The sequence below is a fragment of the Nerophis ophidion genome, linkage group LG06 (genome assembly GCF_033978795.1).
Source record: "Nerophis ophidion isolate RoL-2023_Sa linkage group LG06, RoL_Noph_v1.0, whole genome shotgun sequence".
Taxonomy (NCBI): Eukaryota; Metazoa; Chordata; class Actinopteri; order Syngnathiformes; family Syngnathidae; genus Nerophis; species Nerophis ophidion.
Window position 1 is genome coordinate 46,160,427 of NC_084616.1, and position 27,274 is coordinate 46,187,700.

General features: G+C 39.7%; 2 protein-coding genes across 33 annotated transcripts in view; both read right to left on the reverse strand.

The window, feature by feature from the left end:
* kif1b (kinesin family member 1B) overlaps positions 1–21,468 on the reverse strand; it is a 131,224-nt gene extending 109,756 nt beyond the window's left edge. For 12 of the 29 annotated variants that reach the window (XM_061903885.1, XM_061903890.1, XM_061903892.1 and 9 more), the window contains exons 1-2: positions 21,178–21,468; positions 14,865–15,019 (exon numbers count right to left, since the gene is read on the reverse strand). In XM_061903885.1, the coding sequence (XP_061759869.1) occupies positions 14,865–14,970 (106 nt within the window). In that variant the 5' untranslated portion in view covers positions 14,971–15,019; positions 21,178–21,468. The remainder of the gene's footprint in view (positions 1–14,864; positions 15,020–21,177) is intronic. The other 17 variants (XM_061903895.1, XM_061903894.1, XM_061903901.1 and 14 more) reach the window with 3 other exon arrangements.
* Positions 21,469–24,143: 2,675 nt separating this feature from the next.
* The window catches only part of ube4b (ubiquitination factor E4B, UFD2 homolog (S. cerevisiae)), a 38,396-nt gene continuing 35,265 nt past the window's right edge, over positions 24,144–27,274 (reverse strand). For all 4 annotated transcript variants that reach the window (XM_061903923.1, XM_061903921.1, XM_061903920.1 and 1 more), the window contains 4 exons: positions 27,027–27,218; positions 26,356–26,530; positions 25,222–25,368; positions 24,144–25,153 (listed from right to left, as the gene is read on the reverse strand). In XM_061903923.1, the coding sequence (XP_061759907.1) occupies positions 25,089–25,153; positions 25,222–25,368; positions 26,356–26,530; positions 27,027–27,218 (579 nt within the window). In that variant the 3' untranslated portion in view covers positions 24,144–25,088. The remainder of the gene's footprint in view (positions 25,154–25,221; positions 25,369–26,355; positions 26,531–27,026; positions 27,219–27,274) is intronic.

Below are 27,274 nucleotides of genomic sequence, written 5' to 3' on the forward strand. Positions count from 1 at the left end.
GGTTTGTGCAGCCCCTTGAGACACTAGTGATTTAGGGCTATATAAATAAACATTGATTGATTGATTGATATTATTTACATATCTACTATATGGGGGAAAAAATTATTGAAACATTCCATCACACACTAGCTGTTATTGCCAGCATCTTGCACCTTCAGCGCAGTAAAAATGGGTTCTGTTGTAGATCCCACTGCAAGACTGCTTCTAAAATTCTCAGAAAAAATTTCCACAAATGTGCAGTAAATAAGTGCCTTCACTCAAAAAAAAATTCCACAGGTAGGAGCATAACACGAATGTGCAGTAAATAAGTGCCTCTACAGTGAAAGCCACGTAGCACCTGCAAAAACCTAATTTAAATAAAGCGGTCTGCAAAAGTTATTAGTAGTGCACGCAGTCTTAGTAGATTGCTAATAGTATATGCAATTTCATAGTTTACACATGCTGTTATGCATGTGGTATTTAGATCCTAGTAGATCAGGCTCTTGGAGTACTGAAACCCTCATGTGCAATACTCAATGACACTAAAAATCAATGCACTTCATGTTTTATCTCTTCAAAATACTTTTATTTACATTAGCAACTTTATACAAAGTCTCATTTTGATTTGAATATTTCAGGTTATTGTTTTAAAATATAATTGTGTATTGAAACGCAGGTACCTAAAGGGGGATGTTTTTTAAATCTATGGCTCCATGCTTAAGCAGAGTGTTATATCACTGGATATTCCGGTAAAAAAAAAAAAAGCTGAATTTTTAGTGCTGATCATAATTTGTTAAATGCAAACAAGAAAAATATTTTAAAAAATTAACAACAATTTGTACAAAAGCAACAACTAATTATCATGTGTTTTTATTCACAACTACGAGTAAAAAACCTGTATTTCATGTTTGATGATTCACCATCTTACTTGCTACTTCCAAGTACCTTGCTACTTCCACTGTTGCAGAATTGCTGTCATTGCAAATGACAAAATATCGTGTTTAATGCTGAATGCTAAAGTAATTACTTTGTTGTTATTTGGATCTAATTTACTTACAGTTCTATTCCAGTTCCATTTTACTGTATTGTTGTTTCATCATGCAGGCCCGCATTAGAAACTATATGCAATTAACTAACTCTTGTATTTTAGTTTACTACAAAAAGCTATTCAATATCTGAAAAAAAAAAAATATACTAACAGAGAGAACTTTTTTACTCATATTTCAATAAAAACATGTCTGATGACTACCCCTACAAAACATTAACATCAAATGTTGCTTGAATTGTATATAGTGTTTAATTTTCCTCTAGGTTTTTGGTGTATAACTGTGTGAGTCAAATAAATGTGTGTGCAATATGCAATTACCCTTGCAGCGCAACAGTCTTATGAAAAAGTGTGCGCTGATAACAGGCACAGACATCTGCCTGTCCTCCTTCCCCCCTCATTAGGAGGTCGGTCTGAAATGTCAACCCGCTCTCTGAGTGGGCGCACGTGGGCACTTGTGTGTGTTGGTCCAAGTGAATCCCAGTGTGAGGCGATGAGGAATTTGACACCCCAGAGTGTCAGCTCGTATGTGTACACCTACGAGGGTCACGGGGATTACGGCTGCGGGGCGTGGCATCCCCGAGCCAGTTTGTGGATTACTGCTCCTAATCGGGTCAATCAGGACCGTCTGCAAGAGGTGCAGTGGCATCATGATGGGCCTTGTTAGTGGGACCCTGACCAAGGAGGTGTACCATCCACTTTAGTTCACTACTTCACTCAGCTAAATTATAGGTGATAGGTGACATTTTAATTGGCGTGATGACCTTTATCTTGTCTCAATTAGTGCACGTTCATCTTTGTTAAGTTCATTATGTAACACCCACTTCAAAGATGGGGTACGCTGGTGTGTTTGTCTAAAGGATTCACTCAGACACAAAACCACAGGCCTGTTCCACTATAATCAGCGCCTCTCTGTGTGCACTTTGTAAGATACGGCGACCATTTTTGGCAATCCATACATGCAAGGCTGCACACCAAACAGAGAAGGGAACATAACATGAGTGACATAACAACACAGAAGACGATGACATGGTGAACACGTCAGGCCTCAAATGAAGGCAGGCTGTGGATGCCATTTGAGTACTAAATAAATGGACCATCCTTTTATAATAATATTCATTCTGCTATGTTTAAGAGTCCCCTCTCAAAAACAGTCCTTTACATGTTTGCAGCCTGCTTGCAGAGGCCTTGGACACATTCCCCGCAAAGTGAATAATCAATTTGCTCTCAGCCAATCCCCGACAACCTTCCATGCATGACGAGTAGTTGAGTGAGGCAGAGAGAGGCAGACATCATATCCTGCCCTTGCCCCCCAGCTGTCTGTTTTCCTGTTGTTGACACAAACAACCCCACAATACGCCTTTGAGCCATGGACAACAATGAGGCGAGTGTCACATCCTCATCTCCCCCACCTAATACCCCCACAATCACCAAGAAACTCGATTTAATTCCCATTTCTATCATACAGAAGCTCCAAGATTGGCCAGCCAATACCGCTTTTATGTCATGCAGACGCGGCTTTTAAGAGTTCAACCAAAAGGATCTGTGCGATCAGGTCTTCTTGAAAGCAACTCAAACTGTATTTGTACATGAAACATTCATTTATACAGAGGAACCCACTTATCTTTATTATAAGGTATTTTTAACATACAAGTATTTGTTGACATAATTAATTTATATTGGGATTATTCTGTTTTCATATAATATTGTAGCAACAGGAGCATTCTGTATCGTTCTGAATAGGAATGTGCCGATTTAACGGTATTGGACATTTTTCGTGAAAAAGTATGTGATCGGCCATTAACGGATAATGCCTTTTAATGCCGTTCACAAACTCTGATCCTCTCTGGCTGACAAGCGGCTAACAGTTATTTATTGTGTCTACATACACTTTGCTTCTAAACTAATAATAATCACCTCCATTAAAGCAAATAATTGTAATTTATTAGTATCTTAAGTATCAAATTGCAATTATTACTGGCTAAACATGTTATATACCGATAGCAAGGCAGGAAAAGGTTTGCTAATAGCCAAGCTAACCGCTACGCTAGCGTTAAGCGACACCAAACAATAAGTGCTTAGTAAAGTTAGAGAAGGGAAGATATAATTGTCTCATGGCAAAAAGTAAGCCGCTATTAATAGGAAATTAACAGGTAGATTAAAAGGAGTCAAAAGGGAGGATGATATAACAACTGTTGGTTTGTCAGCATTGTCATGAGTCTGTACGAGGATCGGTTCGAATTAAAAAATCTGTGGTGTCGATATTAAAACATTACCTATCGCTGAAAATCATTATGAAAGACATGACATAAGATTTTTTTTTTAATGGATCCTAATTACTAGATAAAAAGTAAATAAGTCAATGGGAGAACCAATATCCCGCCAATAAAATCCAATAAATAACCATTCATATTGCACCAAAAATACTCAATTAACATATCGTGAATATTAACCAAGTATTCGCGCGAACACAGACAAACTATTTATAGCGGCACCTATGTTTACGTCATCGAGTGATCTGCTGTTTTCTCGTTTCATTGCTCCCTGTAAATGTATTGTAGATCATATATAATGCATCTCACCTAAAAAGTAGATGGCTGGGAATATAATCCGACAAATTGGGACACTTTGATAGCCATTTAGGACCTGAAACTGGTGAGGACAACACAAAATGTGTGTCCCCCCACCCTGTTTCTTCGCGAGGATTTTGAGACATGAATTGATAGGCGCCAGCGCCCCCCGCGACCCCGAAAGGGAATAAGCGGTAGAAAATGGATGGATGGATGGATGGAATTGAATTACCATGAATTGATTAACGTGGACCCCGACTTAAACAAGTTGAAAAACGTATTCGGGTGTTACCATTTAGTGGTCAATTGTACGGAATATGTACTGTACTGTGCATTCTACTAATAAAAGTTTCAATCAATCAATCAAAAAACATTATTCATTTAATTGGGAATATATGAAAATCCCAGCAGTTAGCATACTAATGCCAGCTGATCTTGCATGGTAAGTCATGTTTTAATATGTTTGTTGGCTCTCATAAAGTCTGCAGTGAGCAGAAATCAGGGACGGGAAAAAAAAATGATATGCGTTTTTGAAATTAATGTGCCGCGTATGCTTAAAATTATCAAAATATGTATATCTTAAATGTTATTATAAATGTGCCCGTTACTACATTACATATATATTTACATCATGTGTATAAAATCCTAATGGAGGATATTGGATGTTTTTTAAGGTGACTATCTTCATCGATTGCATCGACACAACATAACAATATAAAATAATTGTTTTTGTTATTTTATTTATTTCAAATGCGATGTCGTGAAGCTGCAATATTTGAAGCATGATGTAGCTATGGACCGTAACAAAAAAAAAAACATGGTAGACTGGGGCTTGTTAAAGTTAAAGTACCCATGATTGTCACACACACACACTAGGTGTGGCGAAATTATTCTCTGCATTTGACCCATCACTCTTGATCACCCCCTGGGAGGTGAGGGGAGCAGTGAACAGCAGCATTAGCCACGCCCGGGAATCATTTTTGGTGATTTAACCTTGAGCTGTTTGACATAGAAGCGGGGCCAACTTAAGTGAGTTTCACTGTATTTAGTATTCAATTAGTACTGACACACAATACTCATAATGCATCCACTGCAGTAAAGCAACATCAGAATGTCACATGGACTAATGAAGAATGGAAATAGGTAACTACAGTATTAGGGATATATCGTATTTCCTTGAATTTCCGCCGGGGCGCTAATTAATTTAAAACCTCTTCTCACTCCGGCGTTTACCAAAGGCATGTGGTAAAGGCAAGCATGCGCAAATTATTCTAAAACCTCTTTTCACTCCGGCGCTTACCAAAAGCGTGCGGTAAATTTAGGTCTGCGCTTATAAGTTTGAGTGTGATGTAAGGATACCATCATTAAAAGCACATTTAATAAAAAAGAACGTTATTATGGTCTTACTTTTACTTATAAATGAAGTCCATGCGCAGCTCCTTCTGATCAAAAGCATCGATAACTTGTTTATAGAAGTCTTCCTTATCTTTCTTCAGTTTTAAAAGTCTCTCTGTCTCAATGGAGATCTTCCTTTATTACCTAGTAGTGTCAAAGCGCTTTGAATACCTTGTAGGTAGAAAAGCGTTACACAAGTACAACCCATTTATCATTTATTTATTTACCTCCTACTTCGATTGAAAGTCAAGTTTAGAAAACTGTTTTATTTTATATATGTAATCATCCATGTTAAAAGTCCAAGCGAGAGGAAAAAATAGACGATCGCTGCTCACTCTTGCTGCTTGTTGTCACTTCTTCTGCAGCCGAGTAGTCGCAAGAAGGATCACTAGCGCCCCCTACCACCAGGAGGCGGGAGTCATTTAATGACTCATATTTGACACACGCAGCTACGGTAAATTAATAAAACATAGCTGCTTACTGTTCTTTTTAGCATATTCAATAGGCTGGACCTTAAACCCTACTGAATAGCTCTTAATCTTCTTCCCTTTATGCGATTTCAAATTATTGATATCAGCCTCCTCCATTTTGAAAATGATGACAGGGGAAGTGTCACTTACGACGTGACGAGTTTGACCCGGCGGATATTCTAGGCATATGTTAATTATTTTGCGAAACGAGTTTGACCCGACGGAAATTCTAGACATGCGCTAATAAAAATAATATTTTGCGAAAACGCAATAATCCTGCTGAAATCCTATGTATTGAATGAATAGAAAATCCTTCTGAATCGGGAAAAAAATCGTTTTTGAATCGAGAATCGTGTTGAATTGGAAAAAAAAAACATTTTGAATCGAATCGTGACCCCAAGAATCGATATTGAATCGAATCGTGGGACGCCCGAAGATTCGCAGCCCTACTGGCGACGCATGCGCGTTTATCATAACTCTCTAGCTCTCTCGGTCTCTGCCCCTCACTCACTAGTGATGGGATCGGCAGTTCTTTTGACTGTACTGAATCACTAGAATCAGTTCCTTAAATTGATTCGTTCAAAAGATTCGTTTGCCGAATCACTTCTGCAGCAGCAGTTCTGTGTGCAGTTCGGCGAATCATGAGTCAGTCAGTAAAAGCTTCCCCAGCCTCAGATCTCGGTTTGTGTGAATCTGACAAGATAATAACAATTTATTTAAAAATTTTCTACAAATATTATTTTCTTTTTTTTCCTTCTTCTTTTTTTATGTCCTCTCCATGAGGTGTCCATGACATTTTAATATGTGTGAATGAATGATGGGTTCCCACTTCTCTGTGAGCGCTTTGAGTATATAACAATAGAAAAGCGCGATATAAATCTAATCCATTATTATTATTATTATTATTATAATATGGATCTGAAAACAAAATTTAAAAAAAAGCTTTTTAAAGTGGTAAAAATTACATACAAATTTACAAAAGGTATTATTATTTTTACATTTTAACATTTGACTCGACGAAAAAATTGAAATATATTCTTAAATGTGTTTGAAATGCAATTATTTTCTACATTATTACATTACATTTATTTTACCAATTCATAGTGGATTTGATAGGATAGAAAAAATTATTCTAAAAAGTGTTACAAGTTTTATTTTTTCACATTGAATTTTATTATTTTAACATGTAATGTTTCCAACAAAACATACATGTATTAAAAATTTTATAAAAATCACTCTTCCTATTATATCACATCCAATATGGGTTGTTTTTTTTAAACAATTATGATCACTCTAAAAGCGGTATATAATAAACACGATAAGAAAAATAGAATTAAAAAATATGTGCAGGTCGGCGAATCATGAGTCAGTCAGTAACAGCTTCCCAAGCGGCAGATCTCGCTGTCTGTCAGTTCGCGAACGACACAAGCCCTCAGCACCCAATGAACGACGCGCGCAGTAACTGAACGAGATCCTCAATGTGACGTCATCCCCCGCGACACAGTCAGTTCCCTGCGTCAGTACGTTCGCGAACGTGATTCACGTGATTCACATGATTCACGTGATTCACTTCGCGACACAGTCAGTTCTCTGCGTCAGTACGTTCGCGAACGTGAATCACGTGATTCATGTTGCGACACAGTCAGTTCTCTGTGTCAGTACATTCGCAAACGTGATTCACATGATTCGCGCCAGTTCCACTCATACCGGCATGGTCGCGGCGGAGCTCAACTGAACTGAGAAAGGAACGAATCAGTTCATGAAGTGATTCGGTTCAGTACAGTCACTCAAAAGATTTGTTCGTTCGAACGAATCGTTCGCGAACGACACAACACTATCACTCACGAATTCTGCTGCGTGCACAATTTGTTTTGTTTTTAACCCCTTCTTAACCATGAACGTACATTGAAAAAACAAGAAACCCCAACCAAAAATGCCGGACATTTGAGGCATTTAAGAAACTCCACCCGGATAGCCCTGCAAAAGAGGACATATCCAGTGAAAAGAGGCGGTATGATCAGTCTATCGTAGCCCAGTCGTTGCTAACATTCCGTGTGTTGTGCACTGTTTATACAACGTGCGGTACGCTACTTAATATATCCGTGTGGAAACTCGTTCAGTACACCTCCGAACCGAACCGAAACCCCCGTACCGAAACGGTTCAATACAAATACACGTACCGTTACACCCCTAATATTTACCGTATTTTGGTCATTTTAAGCATTTTTAAGGACTTCTTTTCCTGACGCATTTATTTCTATAGCAGCACACTTCCGACTTCCGGCAATGAACAAGTGTTGTTCCTACTCCCGGAAACAAACGCAAGTGTGTTGTAATCGTGGGAGACTATGTAACAGACAAGGAAAACAAATATTTTTGGACAATGAGAAGTCACAACTTTATCTTTTTAAAGCTGTATATACAAAGCATGAACTGCCGCTTATAGAAGCGAGTACAAAGGATGTGAAACGCTGGAGCAGACGGAACCCGAGAGAGTGAGGTCGGTGTGACATGGTCACGATGCAAAAGTGGAACTTTGAGCAAAGCAATGCTGAATTAATGGTATTCTTACCCAAATCAACTGGAATTGCCCCGGCCAGCTGGACCAAACGGACAACTGTCCATTGACTACAGTATTGTTCATGATACATGCATAACATCACCGTAAACTACAGTGCATACGCTGCCGAGCTACCTGTGTACAAACAAAACAGGAAATATGGGCTAATACAGTAATATAATTGTTCATGCTTTTAGACAGTACAGATTGTTCTATCAAATTTTGTTGGTTTATTACAAACACAAACGTGATTCAGGTGCTGGGGTAGAAGCTACCTTATCTCTTTCCGTAGCTGACTCTCGGCTAACACCGTAACACGCCGATGTAATAGAACACTAGAAAAAGAGTACCTCCGTGTTCACTCACAATGGTGCTACAGCTTGATTATTATACAGGATACAAAACATAAATGAAGTATTGTGGTGCTTTCTGCATGCATTTTAAAGTGATTTAGAGGTAGAATTAATTGCTCCCATTGGCTGCATTGCTAGTCACCAAGAACAAGCCGATTTTTTAATGTAAAAGCAAAAAAAAACCTTTAGGCTTCTTGTCTGTCATAAAGATTGTGAACGAGTAGAGTGAAAGAGTAGAGTTCTCCTTTAACGCCATGGTACCATATTATTGTGGTATATGTCCAAAAAGAAAAAAGCTCGGCAAAAATGCCACAGTATGGAAATTGAAGTGGCATGAATGTTTAGCAGGCGTGCCCACACTTTTTCGGCAGGCGAGCTACTTTTCAATTGACCGAGTCGAAGGAATCTACCTCATTCAATATATAATTTATATTTAATTATTTATGAAAGAGACGTTTTTGTTAACACTTTAAAAGGTGTTTAATAATAACACAAGCATGTTTAACACATATAGATTTATTTTGTTTCATGAAGACAAGAATATAAGTTGGTGTATTACCTGATTCTGATGACTTGCATTGTTTGGAATCAGTCAGTAGTGCTGATAATGTCCACATTTTTGAATGGAGGAGAAAAAAGTCCTCCTCTCTGTCCAATACCACATTAAAAGGGGTTAGTTTTTGGCATCTTATTTGTCCAGCTTCCATACTCGTTTTTATACATTTTGCAAGAAATACATTGACGGCGAACTTCGTAGCTTGCTAACTTGTGCAAGCTAGTTTTCTGAGACTCTTATTTTGTTAGTGCGGGCAGGATGAAGCAGGGCTTTTATTGTGAAGACAGCAACTGTGCAGTCTGTATTTAGGGTTTTGACAGCAAGTACGGCGCGGAAGTGTTGAAATATAAGTGTTTCTCGCCCCCCTCTCAGTCATGTTTTTTTAATAATGATCTGACAGCAGCCAGCGACTTCTTAGAAGACCCTCGGGTGCCCTGAATGTCATTCAAGTGACGAAAGTGACGTCGTAGTAAAGATTGATGATCACAAATTTTTAGGTTTATTTTTTTTAATGCTTGGTTTGTGATCGACTGACACACCCTCCACGATCGACCGGTAGCTTGCGATCGACGTAATGGGCATCCCTGGTTTAGGATAAACACACCCACTGTAGTTCTAATCAGATTTTTTTACTACAAATAAGTATTTTTAAGTGCAATTAATTGTGCAGGAACATCTACAGTTTCAAGCAAATATTTAAACAAATAACTTACAGTTGATGTATTTAAAATAAAAATTTAAACATCGAGTGTAACAAGTGTAAAATAATAATGTACAGTTTAGTCTCTTTTAACTTTTGCATTATGGGAAGCCGTGTCCGCCATTTTTTATATTGGTCTGGACAATGTTGTTTCTCAGAAAATTTTATTAACAATATAACTTTTGATAATGTAAATATCTCACAAACTGATGTATGGTTTCCCTGGCTTTAAATATATTTTCTCTGTGAAGACTTATGAGATTGCGAGTTGTCCAGAGGGTATGCAGCATTCCGCCCGAGTACAGCTGGAATAAGCTCCAGCAAAAAACTACACTGACAAAGTTTTAATTTTATACGGCATCACATCAGTGTTATTGTGATTATTTTGATACCCAAATACAGCGTTGTATATAAAACCATGACACCACTCATAATTATTGAATGAGTCTTCTTTAGAGGGATTTTTCCTTGCTTGTGTCACCAAGTTCTTGCTCATGTGGTGGTCAGTTGGTTTTCTTTCAAGTTTGAGGAGCAACATCCATATTTAAACTTGAGGAGCAACATCCATATTTAAAGTGCCTTGAGCTAAATAAATGAGCTATATAAATAAATAGGACTTGACTGGAGCAACTAATTGATTGATTTTGTACAAATATTTTAATGTGATTAGAGAATCTACTATTATGTTCTGAACACCTGTCTCCCTGCCAGCGATGTATTGAGCAGAACGAGGCTGCACTGATGAGTTGTGCCGTGAAATGAAATTCCAATAGTGATGTCAGGGCAAATTCTTTAGGCAACTGTTGTGACTGAATCAACAGCACTTCTGCTGGTTGAAGACAAATAGTACACCTCATGTTTTCACATTTCTTAGCAAACATTTTGACTAAAAGCTGTTTGACATTAAAAAAAAAAAGTGCAAAAAGTAGCGTTTTACAAATTAACTTCAAATGTTTTCAGTTCTTCCTTGTCAAGTTATTTTTATTATTATAGCATTAATTCACATTAAAATATATATTCAATCACTTTTAATATGCAGCAGATACATATGCTCCTCATACATTAAAGAAAACACACAGAAAAAAATGTACTTGTTAGTAGTATCTGCATTTCTTCTGTATTTTACATGATAAAATGTGTCTTGCTGGCGGCCAATGGCTCGGTTATAATTAGTGATCACCTCCAAAAGCGCAGCGTAAACCATCTCATAACAATCGAGTGTTTGTTTACTAGAGGGCGATCGTACGTCAAGAGAGTATTCACACTACATGTCAAGTCTTGACAGCATGTATGAAAGTGTGTGTGCTGCATTCAGCCTCTCAGCACCTTAATAAGACAGCATTCTCAACATACCATCTGCAATGAAGTCCCAATGAAGTGAGCCTGTGGCCGTCTGCCAGCCCCCCTTTATGCGCTGCAATCTGCCCATGTGATGGAAGGACTATGCAGACACAAAGCCACCAAAATGCCGCATATTCCACTGTGTGTGTGTGTGTGTGTGTGTGTGTGGTCTGTAGCAGACACACTACACTACCCTCCAAGGGACAGTGGCATAATGAAAATCCAAAAAGAAGCACTGTGGGGATTTCACGCATAGCTTTTCTTTGGAGAAAGGATAAAAGCCAGTCAGCCATAACTGGTTGAGTAGATTCATGTTGGTTTAGTCTAATAAGGCCGATATGACTGGCAGAGCAAACTCAAAGCAAACACGGTAGGGAGAATAGTTTTGTTGCTACTGGGTCAATGAATGTTCATGCGAGATAGACTTGAGTTCTTCTCTCAGACAGAACAGGAAGCATGGCTTAAGTGGAAGCTGGCACTTTGCAGATCCTAATGACAGTCACATGAGAGCAAGTTCAATCACAAGACTTCCATCACCCATTTAAGTCCTCGACCATCGCCTTTGTTTTTATTGGCAGTCATTGTCCAACGATAGTAGCAGAGCAATCCATTATCACAGAATAAAGCTGGCAATAGCAGTGCGTATGAAGTCAGTAACTTTTAAGGTTTTAAGATATTTAGCCCGGCTGATTCCTTATGTAAGCTAATGAAAAATTCCAAACATAAGATTTGAACACTGTCATTCATTTGAGCTTAGTTCAGCTCAGTACCAATGACGGAACGTGTTTTGCTTTCTCTATGACTTTTTTAATTGCATTCCTACTGCAGGAAATAAGCTAGCTCGCTCGATGCCGCTGTTCTTTCCCATACATTCATATACTAAAAAATGTGGGGAATGTTTTTTTTTCCATGTTTCACTAAACATTGACTGCAGTAGTTGTTTTAAAATTAGAGTTTGAGGTTTGAGCTACCCTTACTAGTCAGCACACGAGCACACACAGCGCCATGCGGCAGACTGGCCTGGTAGTACAAAGTTAGTGCTCAATAATCGTTTCCACAGAGTTTAGTCACTATATGCCATAAGTAGAAATGCATTTGCTGTTCTATGTAAATTGTCTTGCGTAAAATCAAATTTGTTAAACATTTGTACAAGTTGAAAAAACAACTGCAAAGCTATTCTCAGGGCATTCATCCAGCCATCCATCCATTTTCTACCGCTTAATCACTTTGGGGTTGCGGGGGGCGCTGGTGCCTACCTCAGCTACAATTGGGCGGAAGGCCCACTTCATCGCAGTCAGGGCATTCAATCGATCACAACTAGACTGGTTTGTTTTAGAAGAAGTTTTGCCTCTCTAAGTAGGCTTCATCAGTTCATGCTATTAAGACTTAAATTGGTCAGATTGAGTCTTAGAAATAGATTGGTCAGATCTAAGTAATTGGTCAGAATTATATCTGACCAATCTTAGTCTATCTATAAGCATAAACTGATGAAGCCTACTTGATGAGAGGTGAAACACCTTCTAAAACAAAACAAACAGTCCAGTTGCGATCGATGGACTTTATTTCTATTTACTACGTGTTGTTTGGGAAGCTTAAATGTGTCTTTTCAAGTTGTTTAACCGTTGCTATGGTTACGGTTGCTACGGTCACGGGCAGTTCCTTTTACGCCAGCTGGTAGAAAAAACTGAGCTCCGGCACTAACAGGCAGTGCAGCGTCGGTAGTTCCACATGGAAGACAGTTTACCACGATTGCAGATCGGAGAAAGAACCACAGTAAGGTTATCATTTCAGAGTGTTATAATTGACAGTGTATCAGTTGCACTAGTTTAAGTTTAGGACGTTGGGGCGCTTGACGTTGCCAGTATACGTGAAGTGCATGCTAACCGCTAGGAAGCTAACCGCAGCTCGCACTTGTGTTTGTGTGCTGCACCGTGACTTCACCAACGGCAGGTTTAGTCACGTTTGCCTTATATTCGTTATATAGACCCTCTCCCCTGTGACTGTATAATTTGGAGAGCGAGTGTGGGACATTATAGCGACTTTAGTTATTTGCTATTGTTCCTACATTGCTGCGAGGGACGTGGACACGCGAGGTTGGCGTGTCCATTGCAAGCCCTCACGGACTAGTCGACAGAGAGGTGACCCAGGACGAGGCTGGTTCCCCACTCGCTCCAGACTGGACCTCCTGAGTCTTGCTAAAGGAAGCACGGCCGTGCTTTCCCCCCGATCTCAACTCCACAACGGGAGGTGTCCCCCCTCTCCAACGCCCCTTTTGTATCCAGCAGTTTCAACTCACCTCACCCCTAAGTGCACCACCGATTTATCAGGACCGCAACAAACAATTTTCTGGCCCAGCCAAGGGGCACAGGTTGGACTGTGTGTGTGTGTGTGTGTGTGTGTGTGTGTGTGTGTGTGTGTGTGTGTGTGTGTGTGTGTGTTGTGTGATTGGTTCAGTGCGGGTTGTTCCATTGGGGAGGTAGCGTGTGAGTGGGGAAGAGTGTACGAGTGTAATTAACGTGTGGTTATTGTTAGTAAATTAGTAAACTGTGTAAGCCCTCTCCTCTCACTCTCTGTTAAGATTATATTCTTGCATACATAGTATAATTCGAGTCATCCCCCTAAGGTATAAATACAGTCCTTTACAGGCTCCCGTACATTAACAATTCAATAATTGACATCCAATAACCCTGGAAATAGTTTCCCTACATCTGCAGTCCCTTATCATGGTTTCTCCTTTTTCCCCCACCTGGGGTCTTTTGAGTTTTTCTTTGCCTGAATGTGGGTTTAGATCATAAGATGTAGAACCTTTGCGAGACACGTGTGACTAAGGCCTATATGGTTTGTTTTTGCTTTGTTATTGTCAATAGTGCTCTGTGTTCGTGTTTGTAAGTTTTTTTACTTCTATTTTTTTTGTACAGCACTTTGTGTTTGCCACTTGCCTGTGTATGAAAAGTACTATATGTGTTAATATTGATTTGATTTTATAAATAAAATACATTTTGATTGATTGACGTTATTTAGTCACTGCCCCGGCCACACCCCCACAAACTAGTTGCTTATCAGTGGGAAACACTGTTGTGGTTATCTTTGTTTTTGCTGCAAAATCTTTTGAGGCAAATCTGCGACATTGAAACTGAGTAAAGAGTGGTTTGTTGTATGGACAAATTCTTTTTAATACACTTGCAATGCTTGGACAGGTAACACATGATGGGCAATGATGTTAAAGGTTTGATTCTTTCTGTTCTATCCAAATGAGTAGTAAAATGTAAGAGAGGAACATAAATTGTAGGTCACAAGTCCTGGGAAATACTGTGTTAGATTGACCCTTTAGGTTCCACTGTACTGATTGCGTCTTGAACAACTATTTGCTTAGATGGATTCTATTAACTTTGCAAGAAGGTAAACACTTTGTTTAACTTCACTTTGTTGCGCATTTTACAGCCAAGTTAAAGTATTCATGGGCACAGAAGTCAATGATTCATCTTGACAATACCTATTAAAAAAGTTAATAACATACCATAAAAATACAAGGGTACTCACACTTCCAATCAAAAAGAGACAGTGAGGGCATGATGAATGAGGGGGACGCGGGGGAGGTGTAAGCATGTATGCAGGCCCAGGCTGTGAACCCTTGGTGTTACACCACAAACCAACTCAGCATTTCTCATAGACAAAATCTCCTCAGGCATGCAGGCCCCTTTAGCGGAGGAGGAATTTCACGCGGCAGGCCTTTTTATTTATTCTCTTTGAGGCCTCTTTGTCCCCAACTGTTTGGCTATTCACTGTTCTTGTTTGACTATTCACTGTTCCCTACTGAACACCTCCAAAAAGGGAAGGCGACACAATTCAGAGAGACATGAATGGATGCGGACACAGTCTTGTTTAGGGTACTTACTCGTAGTGTTGCCTTGCATCTGAATGATACATTTTGAATCCTTGCTCGTCTCCCTGGAGTTGAAGGGTCGAACTCGGACGGCGACTTTTACCGAAGCCCCCGACATGTTTGCAGTATTTGGGCAACCTCCCGGTGAATTGTGGCGTATGTCCCCCCTAAAGATAAGGGGAAAAAAAATCACTTAAAATACCAAAAGGCATGACAGTGACACACAACAAAAAAAGTATTCCACCAGTTGCATTTGCAGTAAATAGAATAATAACAATGCCATCTTGACTTTTCACAGCTGAGTTAATGTTGTGCTTGTTTAGACAGCAAACTAGTTGAGAATAATTCAACAGCACCTCTGATTTTGACAGTGAAGAGGTAAATTCCAAATTGCTACAACTGCCTCAAGATGTGATTCATCAACAATAAACTTTCACTTTTGTTGTGGAAAAAAAATACCAAAAATCTGAACTGTACATGAGCTAACATTTGGGTGACAGAGGCAAGGAAAAAATCCTTTAAATCATAACTGTTTAAAATTGTCTTTATTTTATGAATATTATTAAAATGATTACACTATTACTATTAATATTAGTATGAATAAAAACATTTCATTTAGGCTGAATAACAATACAGTTGCACCTATATAAAAAAAAGATGTGATTAGGGTTGCAGGTTATTTTAGTAATTGAGAAATCTATCGATTAGTTAGTTTAATTAACCGAACAATAGGTTAAATCACACTTTATAGCTTAATGCGCACAAAAATGTTGATAAAAAAAAAGTTAATGCACATCTTTAACATTGAAATTGCACTTTTAACATGTGTGCATTATTACAATATTTAAAAAGTAAAAAACGCCGCTGTTTGCCAGCACACAAATCACAGCACCCACACATCGCCACTCGCCGCTCTCTTGTGTGCTCTATTGCAGCAGCAGTGCAGAAAATATGTCCATACATTGAAAGTTCTGGGCACTCCAGGTGGTCCGGATGTTTATGATTTAAACTAATTAGGCAAAAGAATATGAATTGAAGCTTTTTCTATCAAGTTAATCGATTTCATCGATTAATCATTGCAAACCATGGTTTGTTATATTTCCTGTTGAATGCTTTTCGTAACGTTCCATTATCCTTTTCCTGCACGTGTGACTTTTCTGCTTGCCATAGTTTTCGGGTTTTTTTCCTAATAAATGCACATCATCAACATTGGAATTGCACTTTTAACCCGAGTGCATTAATAAAAAGTTAACAAAAAAATTATCCTGCGTTTGCCGTCACACAGCACCGCTTTCTTATGCGCTCTATTGCAGCACCCGTGCTGAAACTATATCTGCATATTTAAGGTTCCATGCGTTTGGATTTTATCCAATTTCATGAGTAACACTAAATAAATAATTAATTAAAGCCACTAGAGAGGTAACGATTAGAAAATGTCAAATCATGTTTTTTGTAACCACAATTATCCGCATCACAGCATTGTTGAATGTGCTTAAAAAGTACTTCTAAACAAACTGAATCCTTTTAGACAAGCTTTATCTGAAAAATAAAACAGACACAATATGTTTCTATATATTCACCACTCTGCACAATTGAATAACTTGCTCAAACAGCAATGCGTTTAAATAAGCTTAGATTGGGATGTGATGATAATGTGTTTTGAATTCATGTTAGCATTTGAGCTAGCTGGCAATTAGCGTGCTAGTTGCCAGTTAGTGATTAGCAGCGTTAGCTGCCAGCTAACGATTTGTAGCAGTAGCTGACAGTTAGCGATTAACGGAGCTGACTGTCTTCTACATCAGTTAATTACTTTGATAGAATTACGGTTATCAATCACGGTTTTACGATCATTTTATTAACCGTGAGGAGTTTGGCCATTGTTTTATAAATAATACCAGTAATTGTTACATCCCCGGAAGCAACAGAATATAAATCAAAACTTTTCCTTAAAATGGAATTAATCAGGTTTTCCTTTAAATTTTGGCAACAAAAAAAACTGTCCTCGCTATCGAATTTAGCTTAGCGAGGAAAAGGATAAACTCTGTAACGTTGTCTAATGACTTTCTGTAATACTATTCAAAAGATCACTAATATTTGAATACTCCAAATGTCATACAGTCAAAAAGATGTCTTGAGATCCCAAAATTAAGTTTTTGAGCATTTTTTTAAACAATATTATGCCATAGAATGGAATAAGAAGACCACTTTACAAAGTATTTATGGTGCGGCCCGGGGGCCATTTGCGGCCGGTAGCTAAAATATTAACAGCCAGTAGGACAATCATTAGCATTCTAATATAAGCATTCTAGATTTTTGGCTAATTTTTTACAACTCAGCGTCAAATATTTTGTTACTTGACAAAAGATACCTGTTCGCATGTTAACGTTAGTATGCTAGTTTTATTTAGCTATTGTTGTAAGTTTACACCTTAAGTAATTTTTGGTATGTAATGCATTTTAAAGTTAACAGGCTTAGCATTTCAAACACATTTTCAGATACACACCTCAGAGGAATATATTTTGGTACTTGGTGCATGCATACTTGGCAACAAGATTTGCAGGCAGCATACCCCTTCTCCTTCGAGCTGTCCTGGATGAACTGAAATAATTTTTTCCAATCATTTTGTAACTTGCAAGCGTACTTCTTCTTACTCGTCGTTGCCATGTCTCTTTTTAGTTATTCTGCTTTGTCTGTTATGTTTTTGGACATTACTACTTGCCGTAGTTTTGAAGCAATGCATGATGGGAATCCGGATGTTGTGTATTAACTTGCCGGTTGGAATAAACACATGCTGAGAAATAGCTCCGTGCCTTTCTACTTTATGGGTTATAGATACACTTATGGATAACAGAGACGTATATAATAGTCTCATTTTTACAGAGACATATATAATAGTCTCATTTTCAGGTGAGAGAGGACGCTAAAGGCAGTGCCTTTAAGGCACGCCCCCAATATTGTTGTCCGGGTGGAAATCGGAAGAAATTCGGGAGAGTGGTTGCCCCCGGAAAATAGGGAGGGTTGGCAAGTATGGACGCATGTTAAAGTTAGCCTTTTAGCATGCTAGATTCCTTTTTAGCTAATTTAACAGGCATACACCTCAGTATCATGTTTTCACCATGAATTGATTAACATGGGGTCGATCTACGTTCCCATCCTCACCTATGGTCATGAGCTCTGGGTCATGACCGAAAGGATAAGATCACGGGTACAAGCGGCCGAAATGAGTTTCCTCCGCCGGATGGCGGGGCTCTCCCTTAGAGATAGGGTGAGAAGCTCTGCCATCCGGGAGGAGCTCAACGTAAAGCCGCTGCTCCTCCACATCGAGAGGAGCCAGATGAGGTGGTTCGGGCATCTGGTCAGGATGCCACCCGAACGCCTCCCTAGGGAGGTGTTTAGGGCACGTCCAGCTGGTAGGAGGCCACGGGGAAGACCCAGGACACGTTGGGAAGACTATGTCTCCCGGCTGGCCTGGGAACGCCTCGGGATCCCCCGGGAAGAGCTAGACGAAGTGGCTGGAGAGAGGGAAGTCTGGGCTTCCCTGCTTAGGCTGCTGCCCCCGCGACCCGACCTCGGATAAGCGGAAGATGATGGATGGATGGATGGATGATTAACATGGACCCCAAGTTGAAAAACTTATTCGGGTGTTACCAATTAGTGGTCAATTGTACGGAATATGTATACTGTACTGTGCAATCTATTAATTAAAGTTTCAATCAATTAATCAATGTATTTTGGTATTTCACTCATGTTAACTGTTAGCATGCCGTTGTTAGCATCGTACTGTAAGCATGCTAGGTTTTTTGTCAAATTTTGGTCATTATATTTGTTACTTGACGCTATATAGTCAGCGTGCTAACTGTTAGCATTTAAGTTTGATTGAATGAAACTTTTCTAAGTAGATTGCACAGTACAGTACATATTCCGTACAATTGACCACTAAATGGTAACACCCAAAAATAAGTTTTTCACCTTGTTTAAGTCGGGGTCCACGTTAATCAATTCATGGTACATATATACTATCAGCATAATGCAGTCATCACACAAGTTAATCATCAGAGTATATACATTGATATCTTTACATAATTTACAATCCGGGGGGTGGGATGTGAAGGGGGTTCGGGCGGTGGGGGTTAGGTTTGGTTGATATCAGCACTTCAGTCATCAACATATATATCATCTGAGAAATGGACATTGACACAGTGTATGTCTGACTTTGTAGGATATGTACAGCGAGCAGTGACTTAGGCTCTTCCAAATTTACATAAAATTTCTACTTTAATTGCATTTTCAAAGTTTTGGGAGAGAAAAAAAACTATAATGAAATGGTTTTAAAAGTGAAAACTACCAAAATTGCCCTGCATCCTTACATGTGTCAGTCTGTGGCCCTCAGTGGAAACATTTTTGAGACTCCAGTTATTTAGTACAGTGTTTTTCAACCATTTTTGAGCCGAGGCACATCTTTTGCGTCCAAAAAATGCAGAGGCACACCACCAGCAGAAATCATTAAAAAATAAAACTCAGTTGACAGTAAAAAGTCGTCACAATTGTTGGATATGACTTAAATCCATAACCAACCATGCATCACTATTACCACCTGTCACATTATGTTGTGACTTATTTTGAGTTTGTTGCTGTTTTCCTGTGTCGTGTTTTAGTTCTTGTCTTGCGCTCCTATTTTGGTGTCTTTGTCTCTTTTTTTTGGTATTTTCCTTTAGCAGTTTAATAATGTCTTCCGTTGAGTGATATTTCCCGCATCTACTTTGTTTTAGCAATCAAGACTATTTCAGTTGTTTTTGTCCTTCTTTGTGGGGAAATTGTTGATTGTCGTGCCATGTTCGGATGTACATTGTTGACGGCGTCTTTGCTCCACAGTAAGTCTTAGCTGTCGTCCAGCATTCTGTTTTTCTTTACTTTGTAGCCAATTCAGTTTTAGTTTCGTTCTGCATAGCCTTCTCTAAGCTTCAATGGCTTTTCTTAGGGGCACTCACCAGACAGCTTTTTACCTGCACACTGCCCACCGCTGTTCCCGACATTTACAAAGCAATTAGCTAGTGGTGGCCACCTACTGATATGGAAGAGTATTACACGGTTACTCTGCCCAGCTCTGGACAGCACCGACACTCAACAACAACACAAAACTTGCAGACTATAATTACTGGTTTGCAAAAAATATTAGTTGAAATTAGATAATCTCCCACGGCACACCAGACTGTATTTCACGGCACACTACACAGTGGTTGAAAAACACTGATTTAGTATATTTTTTTATTTTATTTTGCACAACCTTGAAGTCAACCATACATGCATACGCCCATGAAATTCTATCTGGCCGAGTTTGCTTGAAACGGTGGGACAACAGCAAGCCAGCAAGCCATCCCCTGCATTTTGGATTGTTGTTGTAAGCACAATACCAATGGCGCGCAATTTCGCTAATGTCAAATCAAATAAAATGTTTATTGGATTCATCACTATACAGTGTACATCCACGCCTAAACTGACTAAACTACTACCAAGTGTGGATTCAGGCCGGGTGGCCTATTTCAAGTTCCAGGTAACCCTACATTATTATATTTTATATATAGTAAACCAAGTTGTGATAGTAGTTTAGTCAGTAGGTATGTCGTGGGTGTACACTGTATAGTGTTGAATCCAATAAACATTTGATTTGATTTGACATTAAATTTGCAAAATGCGGTTGTGCATTTTGCAAATTGCACGCCATTGGTATTGTGCTTACAACATTGTCAAGATAAAAAATGTATAAACAATTCTTGCATTTTGTCCAAACAGGAGAACAGATGTTGGCAAGTAGGCTAATCCTCTACTGCTGTATGTTGTGGAAGAGTGCGAGGACGCAAGTTGCGTGCTTATTTTTGCCACGGCCGCACTGTCCCCAACGAAACCTGCATGGGCGGTTCAAGTCAACAACGATGCATGGAAAAGAACACTCCACGTAAATGACGTGACATTATTATATTAATCGATACTGATAGCGCTATATCGGTGCATCGTGACCGACTGAAACTTCAGCATCTATGGAACGAAACTCTACCCACATCCGGTGGAGGATACAGCGAAATAGGGAACTTCATTCCAATATATGTTATGATAATTAAACGTTTTATTAAGTATTTATGATTATAATTGTTATATTAGGAGTGGCTAACGGTCCGGAGACATCCGCCCGTCTGGGGCGAGCTAAAGCAGGCTAATGCTTCACGTGCCAAACGAGCAACAAAAGCCTGGAATTCATTTGTAATAACTACCTTGGTTTAATGGCGACATTTAAACATATAAATAAATCACTTTGACTGTCTTCGCTTACCTTAGAAGCGTCTCAGTTCAGCAGCGCCAACACCACAGGACAGCGGCGGCTGTTTAGCTAGCGGGCGTCAAACGTGTTGTTTTTCTATCAAAATGCGCAAGCAGGAAAACTGTCGTAAAATCCACTTGCGTAAAAAAAGCCCATTATAGCGATATCCTCCGCCTGGAACTTGTCGACCAAGGCCTCCTTGTCGGGCCCTGATTTCCCGTTATGCTTTAAAAACGGGGACGTCTATCTATTCTGCAGCGAAGCGGAGAGGGAGACTTGATAAAACTGCCTTGATTTACCGAGATTACGTCAACTCCTTGCCGAGGGCGTTGATTGATAGCAACTTTAGCCAATCAGAGAAGGCATTCAGATGACGAATGGGGAAATAGTCAAATAGGGGTTCGGTGTTGCGGAAGAGGCGTGTTCCGCCCCCTCCTTGCTCTGACGCTACACTGCAGGATTTCTTCCCACCCTCCACAGTCACGGTAAGCATCCGCAAAGAGCTCCGTCTACCGAGCAGTAGGTACATAAGTACAAGTAAATTGTATGATTGCACCCAAGACTACGTATCACATAATGTAATAACTTACATATACAGTGGGGCAAAAAAGTATTTAGTCAGCCACCGATTGTGCAAGTTCTCCCACTTAAAATGATGACAGAGGTCTGTAATTTTCATCATGGGTACACTTCAACTGTGAGAGACAGAATGTGAAAAAAAATACAGGAATTCACATTGTAAGAATTTTAAAGAACGCCTTCCGCCCGATTGTAGCTGAGATAGGCGCCAGCGCCCCCCGCGACCCCAAAAGGGAATAAGCGGTAGAAAATGGATGGATGGGATTTGTAAATTATGGTGGAACATTAGTATTTGGTCAACCATTCAAAGCTCTCACTGATGGAAGGTTTTGGCTCAAAATCTCACAATACATGGCCCCATTCATTCTTTCCTTAATACGGATCAATCGTCCTGTCCCCTTAGCAGAAAAACAGCCCCAAAGCATGTTTCCACCCCCATGCTTCACAGTAGGTGTGGTGTTCTTGGGATGCAACTCAGTATTCTTCTTCCTCCAAACAGGACGAGTTGAGTTTATACCAAAATGGATACATTGATGATACAGCAGAGGATTGGGAGAATGTCATGTGGTCAGATGAAACCAAAATAGAACTTTTAGGTATAAACTCAACTCGTCGTGTTTGGAGGAAGGAGAATACTGAGTTGCATCCCAAGAACACCATACCTACTGTGAAGCATGGGGGTGGAAATATCATGCTTTGGGGCTGTTTTTCTGCTGAGGAGACAGGACAATTGATCCGTGTTAAGAAAAGAATGAATGGGGCCATGTATCGTGAGATTTTGAGCCATAACCTCCTTTCATCACTGAGAGCTTTGAATGGTTGACCAAATACTTATTTTCCACCATAATTTACAAATAAATTCTTTAAAATTCCTACAATGTGAATTCCTGGATTTTTTTTTCATATTCTGTCTCTCACAGTTGAAGTGTACCTATGATGAAAATTACAGACCTGTGTCAATCAATCAATCAATGTTTATTTATATAGCCCCAAATCACAAATGTCTCAAAGGACTGCACAAATCATTACGACTACAACATCCTCGGAAGAACCCACAAAAGGGCAAGGAAAACTCACACCCAGTGGGCAGGGAGAATTCACATTCAGTGGGACGCCAGCGACAATGCTGACTATGAGAAACCTTGGAGAGGACCTCAGATGTGGGCAACCCCCCCCCTCTAGGGGACCGAAGCAATGGATGTCGAGCGGGTCCAACATGATACTGTGAAAGTTCAATCCATAGTGGCTCCAAGACAGCAGCGAGAGTCCCGTCCACAGGAAACCATCTGAAGCGGATCAGCAGCGTAGAGATGTCCCCAACCGATACAGGCGAGCGGTCCATCCTGGGTCCCGACGAGCGGTCCATCCTGGGTCTCGACTCTGGACAGTCAGTACTTCATCCATGGTCATCGGACCGGACCCCCTCCACAAGTGTCATCACTTTAAGAGGGAGAACTTGCACAATCAATGACTGACTAAATACTTTTTTGCCCCACTGTAGTTCTCATAGCTAGAGGTGGACATAACTTGGAAGGCAAAAAGTTGTGAGGACTGTACTGAGATGAAATGGATAATTGAATTAAAGAAGGAAATGACAGTGCGTGTAGTAGACTTGGCGAAGCAATTCAAGCCTAACACTACCACTGAAAAACTATGAGTCTAACGCCAGCCAAGAATGTTCAAATACCGTAATTTCTAAACGTCAGATGTTTACCCATGAAACTACGGAAAAGCTGCGGATGGTTTGAGCAAAAGCAGCTGGAAGGTGATACCGAAGACGTCCACTGTAGTTGTTGGTTCTACATTCTATTGTATTGTTTTTCTTACAAAATTGTTTCCTCCGCCAGGTGGCGGGGCTCTGCCTTAGAGATAGGGTGAGAAGCTCTGCCATCCGGGAGGAGCTCAAAGTAAAGCCGCTGCTCCTCCACATCGAGAGGAGCCAGATGAGGTGGCTCGGGCATCTGGTCAGGATGCCACCCGAACGCCTCCCTAGGGAGGTGTTTAGGGCACGTCCAACCGGTAGGAAGCTACGGGGAAGACCCAGGACACGTTGGGAAGACTATGTCTCCCGACTGGCCTGGGAACGCCTCGGGATCCCCAGGAAGAGCTAGACGAAGTGGCTGGGGAGAGGGAAGTCTGGGCTTCCCTGCTTAGGCTGTTGCCCCCGCGACCCAACCTCGGATAAGCAGAAGACGATGGCTGGATGGTTGTTTTTTTCTAAAAAGGCATGTTATGTGTTAGAAATGTTTTGGGGAAAAATAACTAATTAACTTGATCTCAATTAATTCCAATAGGAGACAGAGTTTTGAGTCAAATGACCAATGCTTGTAAAATATACTATTGTATTATGTAAATATTCAACTGAACACACAATTTATGGGGATAGAAAAACAACACTGTTTGGAATAATGTGTATCGTTTATTTTCAGTTGAAAATCCTAGCTTCCAAAACAGGTTTGTAGTTAAGAGATTTTCTGTACAGTTAAGGTCAGCAAGGTCAGTGAGAGAGCGAGAGAGAGACTGTCCAGAGATGTGAAGTCAAGTTGTTGCAATGTTTCTAGAGCTCATGCTACATTCCGTCATGTTATGGCCAAGTTACCTAACCTTTATTGTAAATTTGTTCTTGAAGCACTGGAGGGGCGGTAGATAGCAGCGATGTGCCCATAAGATGTTAATTCAGTATTTCAAAGTCAGCAGAGGGGGGAAACGTGTCAAAATGAAAAGTCCAGAAATTATATTTTTGGTACACCACTGCTCAACATCTGACTGCATTTAAATAAAAAAAGATTGTGTAACGTTAGGCTACTTCCTCCATGGACATTCCCACTTCTAAACTCAACCTACAACAAGTACAAATCTGTTGAACACCTGGGACTTCTGCACATTATACCAACTCAAAGTTGACATTGTGAGTCTGATTTACAACGACTCAACAACCCTGACACTTTCTAGCCCCTCATCCTAAAATAATTACACGTCTTTAGTAAAGACCACATACACAATGTTACAAAACACACAAGAACCATAAAGTATTGAAAATGTTCAAGGAAATGACTGTATGCATCCTGCTGGTAAACCGGTTTGTGATGAAGACTGATTCTTGCAGCATTATAATCCCTAAACATATGTGTATATTTGGATATACATATACAATATACACAAATCCAGGAAGCAAATAAAAAATCTTAACTTTATTATGTTGTTTTTAAGCATCATTAGAGCAAAATGTGTAAATAAAAATAAAAATCATATAATAATGTTCGTTATTGTTGGTAGCAGTGACACTCAATTCAGGTGATTTGGGGCCAGATCCCTTGATCATGGGTGTAGTTGACATTGAGTCTTTAAACAAGTCGCCCTCCTTGTTTTTCTCTCATCCATGCGTGGATCCTCTCCTTCAATTCGGGGACTGTGGGATGAAACAAGGCAATGTCTGAAGCTGCTGCTTTAAGTGCATTTTCCGATTAAAGTGGTTACCTGACTCCAGCATGCTCTCTGTGAGAGGCTGACGGTTGAAGGGATCAGTGGGCGAGTTGAGCAGGTGGCGCAGGATGATGGATCGATCCATGATGTTTCCTGATGGCAGCATCACGGGGTCGGTCATCAGCGTGTCCATCAAAGGGTCTGTTAGAACAGTTCAAAACCAAACAAATAATATAATACTCCTTAAGAGCATTCAGCCTACTTTCCCACACTAGGTTGTTACAGCTCACAGGTCATTAAATATAAATCCAGCATGGGAGATTTTTTACTACCGAGAAACTCGACACCTGTTGCGCGACACACTCCTGTTGACCGTGGTGGGTTTGGCAGTCTTATCTGGAAATCAAAGGAGGTATGTAGGCCAAACATTCTGACTCCAATTCTGGATTATAATAAGTCGGTGGTTATAGGATAGCCTTGCTCTGTAAATTGTCTATACGACCTCTATGGGGTGACAAATCCCCTGCAAATGTCTGCTATTCAATAGTAGTGACAGCCTTCATGCACCCACAGGCCTGGAAATGTATGAATAAAGCATAAGCATTGAACATTTAACTCAACAGTATATCGTACAGAAATCACTTTGGGTCCAATCGCTTTACTGTAGAATAAGAAAACAGTTTACACTTTACAGGTTATATTTTACATTAGTAAAGCTTTCATTTCATTTTAAAGTTAATTTACTTTAGACATACAAAATGTCAAAACATTTAAAAAAGGTTATTCTGCCTTAATATCAACATATGAAATAAAGGTAATGATGATGTATTTTGTAGATGTCTACGTCTTCTTTTGTTGTGCATTAATAGTGTCTTTGCAGTGTTTTAGCTCATGGTTGGTGGAGAAGGACTCTGGCAGTGTGAAGCACATTGAGATTTAAGAAATATAAAGTGCATTGTAAATCAAATGCATTACTATTATTATTATTATAAAAATTCATGTTAACAAAAGACAAAAATGGAAAAGACAAGCTAATACACGCTGTAGTAAAATCTAAATGTGGCATGAGGATAGGGAGAGGGAAGGAAGATGTCAAGCTGTGCCAGCAAGTGAAACTGTACCAGACATATTTAGAATCAAAAGCACATGTGCTTCTCACACGCACATACAGTATATATTCTCACACACCTTTGAACTCGTCAGGTGCGTCACTGTAGTCCATTTCTGACTGGGAGTTCTTGGCAACAATTTCCTCCACCTTTTCAGATAGCAGCTTGAATTTTTCAATTGCGATAGATGACTTGATGCCAGCCTTCCTCATCTTGGAGATGACCTCTTCAAAGAGCTCTCGACTGTATGACCGCTACAGACACAGAACAAAAGATAAAAACAACATTAAATAAGGGAAGTCTCTGGGACTGTATACATAACATATTTAGTTGGACTGCAATATCATTGTTGACGTTTCTGCGATTTCATCTGTAATTAAAACAGTATTACGACATGTGAACCAAAATGAGAGAAGAAAATAGGAAAACATTTATTTCTTATATCAAAGGCTTGCAGTCAACAACTGTAAGGAAACATATTTTACAATGTGCTGTCAGACATTTAGTATAAAATTACTAAAATTATGGCATAGTACTTTGTGCAATATTAAAGCTGTCTCTTGCTACTCAGAACTGAAGATTCAGACATAGCTAATTTTGCTGGATAAGAGAGTGGATTAAATTCACACAGAATAGCACAAACCTTAATTTCCATGTCGTAAAGGTTTTTAGAAATCTAACTGAAGTATATGACAATAATGTTGTGTTTTATATCACAGCATCTCAATAAAAAGAGTTTGCTTGTCCAACCTGGTCGTCAGCTATTGCCTTGGCAAAGCGGGCACAGTCCAGCTGCAAGTAGATGTCGGTCAGCTGGTCTAACAGCTTCTTGGGTTCGAAACCATACTTCTCGGGATTCTCTACCTTCAGGTCCCGACACTTGGGCCCACAGAGCTGCTGGAGGTTAAAGTTCAGCATAGCGGCTAAACGCGGCCCTAGCTCCTGCAAGAAGGTAATGCCAAAGTTAAGAATAGCTTGTCAGGTTGAACGAGTGCATT